Source organism: Dama dama, chromosome 20, assembly GCF_033118175.1.
Source record: "Dama dama isolate Ldn47 chromosome 20, ASM3311817v1, whole genome shotgun sequence".
NCBI lineage: Eukaryota > Metazoa > Chordata > Mammalia > Artiodactyla > Cervidae > Dama > Dama dama.
The window spans coordinates 18,569,928-18,573,800 of record NC_083700.1 but is presented as its reverse complement, the minus strand read 5'-3'; the positions used below and the strand labels follow the sequence as shown (position 1 = coordinate 18,573,800).

General features: G+C 53.2%; 1 protein-coding gene across 1 annotated transcript; it reads left to right on the top strand.

Moving 5' to 3' along the window:
• The first annotated feature begins 1,641 nt into the window (after window positions 1-1,641).
• LORICRIN (loricrin cornified envelope precursor protein) lies at window positions 1,642-2,624 on the top strand. The gene has a single exon (XM_061119889.1). It carries the CDS (start codon window positions 1,642-1,644, stop codon window positions 2,593-2,595), a length of 954 nt encoding a protein of 317 aa, XP_060975872.1. The 3' UTR covers window positions 2,596-2,624.
• The last annotated feature ends 1,249 nt before the right edge of the window (window positions 2,625-3,873 follow it).

Sequence of the window (3,873 nt, the reverse complement as noted above, 5' to 3'; positions counted from 1 at the left end):
AGAGTCTGAGACCTATTCCTGAAGCACAGCCCTCTGGTGATGGCATGGGCCCCATGCCAGAAGTTTTGAAAACAATGTCTAACATCCACTCTGGCTGACCATCCCTGCTAGCCAGCCTGCTTCACAGTTGCATCAGAGAAGGGGCAGGTCATACAGGAGGCTGCCCATCTCAAGAATGCCAAAATCTTCGTGAATGGGTCACCCCATGACTACAATCACAGGGAGGTGGGGTGACAGACAAAGGTCACGTAACTGAGTCCAAACATGAAAGGCTGGTCCAGATCGATAGCTGATGAGTCAGAACTCATCAGAAAGTATAAAACCTCAGAAGCTCCAGTGCTCCTCACACAGCCAGCATCTCCTCTCCTCACTCATCCTTCCTGGTGCTTTGGGTAAGTATGTGTTCTACTGGCTCTCCTCTTCCAAGTTGGTCTTGCCCAGGCTTGCGTGGGCTATTTGGACCAGGGGACAGATGGGCAAGGCCTCTTTCCCCTTTGGGACCTACGGGACCTCTGCTCTTCCAACTGCATCCATATTCAGAGGGACTTCAGACAGGAAATGGAGCTGAGCTACTGCTGGACAGACGGTGTTTCTGATCTGGCCAAAATGTAAATGCCACAAAGACAAGACTATCTCCTGTCTCTCTGGCACCCCTGTAAGAGACATGCCCTGTCTCTGCCATAGAAGTGCATCCTGCAGAGACTGTCCCAGACAGCCTGTGGATGGACTGGATGGACTTTGTGAACTTGTAAGGAGGAGAGGTTGAGTGTACTTTCAGAGAACAGGAAGAATGATTCAGAGGATGCTGCAGAAGGGGAGATTTTAGCAGTCATAAGAACCCATTGCCTGTTTTACACAAGATGTTCTGAGAAGGAAATGACTTGTGAGATGCTGGACATAATTCCTGCTACTTTGGTCCCCTCAACCCAGCTTGCCTCCTTACCAAGCTTTGCTTGATATCTCCTAGTCAGAGATGCTAGTCCAAAGGATCATCGGGATCCTTTCTCCTGTTTCCAGACAGGACAATGGGGGGAGCCTACCTTTTCTGGTAACTGGTAGGTGATCATGACTGAGGTCACTGGAACAGACCAAGAGTTTAAACTAATTCTTTTTTGCAAAGAATGGGATGCAACAGCCCTCTGGCACTGGAACAAACCACCCTCTGTTGTGCCAGGAGTGGATAAAATCCCCTACCCTAGGTGGAGGTTTGTGGTAATTTTCTATTTGCATTCAGTGTTGGGATCGGAGAACTAAGAAGCGAAATACTTGACCCATCTCATTTTACAGGAAATGAGGAAACAGAAAATGTGTGGGTCATTTGCCCAGAGATCACACAGCAGAGGCCTGAAGCAAAGCTGGGAAAGAAAGAGAAATGGGTACCACTAAGTGGGCTATTTAAAACTTGGTAAAGACTTTCGCAGGGGAAACACGACCCTTTGCTAAAAGCACTAACCCAGGAGTCCCAGCTGAGTGCTCTTTCCAATGCGATCAGAAAGAGCATCAAGCCTGGCCGAGGCAGTGCTGCTCAGAGGATGATGGACGTTTCCATGGATGCAGCTGCCTCTGCCGCCGCATCCTCTTGCAGCTGGTCCACTGATGCTCTTTGCTCTCCTTCCAGGGTTCCGTTCCTCCTTAGACAAGATGTCTCACCAGAAAAAGCAGCCCACCCCTCAGCCCCCAGTGGGCTGTGGGAAAACCTCCGGCGGCGGCTGCGGCGGCGTCTTCTACAGCGGCGGCGGCGGCGGCGGCGGCTCCGGTAGCTGCGGCGGCTCCGGGGGTGGCGGCGGCGGCTCGGGTGGAAGTGTCAAGTATTCTGGAGGCGGCGGCAGCTCCGGCTGCGGCGGCGGCTACTCTGGCGGCGGCGGCGGCGGCTCTGGTGGAAGTATCAAGTATTCCGGGGGCGGCGGCAGCTCCGGCTGCGGAGGCTACTCCTCCGGCGGCGGCTCCGGGGGCGGCTGCTACTCCAGCGGCGGCGGCTCCTCCGGGGGCGGCTGCTACTCCAGCGGCGGCGGTGGCTCCTCCGGCCAGCAGGTCCAGTGCCAGAGCTACGGGGGCGTCTCTAGTGGGGGCGGCTCCGGCTGCGGCGGCATCATCTCCGGGGGCGGCTCCGGCTGCGGCGGCATCATCTCCGGGGGCGGCTCCGGCTGCGGCGGCATCTCCTCCGGGGGCGGCTCCGGCTGCGGCGGCATCTCCTCCGGGGGCGGCTCCGGCTGCGGCGGCATCTCCTCCGGGGGCGGCTCCGGCTGCGGCGGCATCTCCTCCGGGGGCGGCTCCGGATACTTCTCGTCCTCCCAGACCTCCCAGACTCCGTGCTTGCCCCAGCAGAGCTACGGAGGGGGCTCATCCGGCGCCGGCTGCGGCGGCGGTTCCTCCGGGGTCAGCGGCTGCGTTTCCAGCGGTGGGGGCGGCAGTGGATCCGGCTGCGTGGGAGGCTCCTCCGGGGGCGGCGGCGGCTGCTTCTCTAGCGGTGGGGGCGGCAGCGGTTCCGGCTGCGGCGGCGGCGGCTCCTCCGGGGGTGGTTCCGGGGGTGGCAAGGGCGTCCCAGTCTGCCACCAGACCCAGCAGAAGCAGGCGCCTACCTGGCCAGGCAAGTAAGGCCCCCCTGGACACCACGGAGACGAAGAAGCAGGAGGTGTTCTCCGTGGGCTGGATGGGCTTACCGCTCTCATGATACTGCCCTGAGGTTTCTCCGCCCTTCACATCTGAATCCACCAGAAGAAGCCAGTGAGCTCTGGAGCTGCGGCTTGTTCTGCAGTTTGCCCTCCCTGGTTTCTATACAACTGCCTCCCAATCCCAGTACCTTCTCAGTCAATAAATTTGCAAATCATGAGAATTTCTGCGTTTCCAGGCATCTTGGCAGCTTCTAAGTTCATTCGTTCCATCCCATTCTTCTCCTTTTCTCCATCCATTCATCCACAGGGACATTCATGCAACAATATTATGTTGGGGGAGAGTGGGTGGTTAGGTGACAGTCAGCAGGGGAGGGAAGAACGACTGTCAACCAAGGACCAAAGACATGAATTATATGATTTATGGCGTAAAATCATGAAGTGATCCCAAAGCACAAAATCCTGGGAAGAGACTTCAGTAAACGGTCCCCGGTAGGTTTGGTAGCAATCATAGGTCTCTTCCTTGAGCCCAGTGATTTTTTTTTTTTTTTTTTTTAAGACAAGGCTGCCCTAGTCCCAAAGCAACTAGAGAAAGAACAACGAAAATCCTAAGATTGTAGAAGGAAAGAAATTATACAGATCAGAGCAGAAATAAATGAAATAAAAACTAAAAGAAAGAAAAGATCAATGAAACTAAAAGCTGGTTCTTTGAAAAGAATAAAATTCATAAACCTTTAACCGAACTCACAGAGAAAAAAAAAGAGAGAGACCAAATCAATAAAATCGGAAATGAAAAAGGAGAAGTTACAACTGACACCACAGAAATACAAGACATCGCAGGAGGGACTTCCCTAGTGGTCCAGTGATTATGACTCTGCCTTGCAATGGAAGGGACTCAGGTCCCATCCCTGGTAGATCCCTCATGCCACATGCACCACAGTTGAAGACCAAATGCAGCCAAATAAATACTTCTTTTTTTTTTTATTTTAAGTAAGGAAAATTTGGGGGGGGGGGAGAGATCATAAGAGACTACTATGGGTAATGATATGCCAATAAAATGGACAACCTCAAGGAAACTGGACAAATTCTTAGAAAGGTATAATCTCTGAAGACTGAACCAAGAAGAAGTAGAAAATATCAACAGACCAATTACCAGTACTGAAATTGAATCAGTAATTTTAAAACTCCCAACAAACAGAAGTCCAGGACCAGATATCTTCACAGGTGAATTCTACAAAACATTCAGAGAAGAGTTAACACCTAT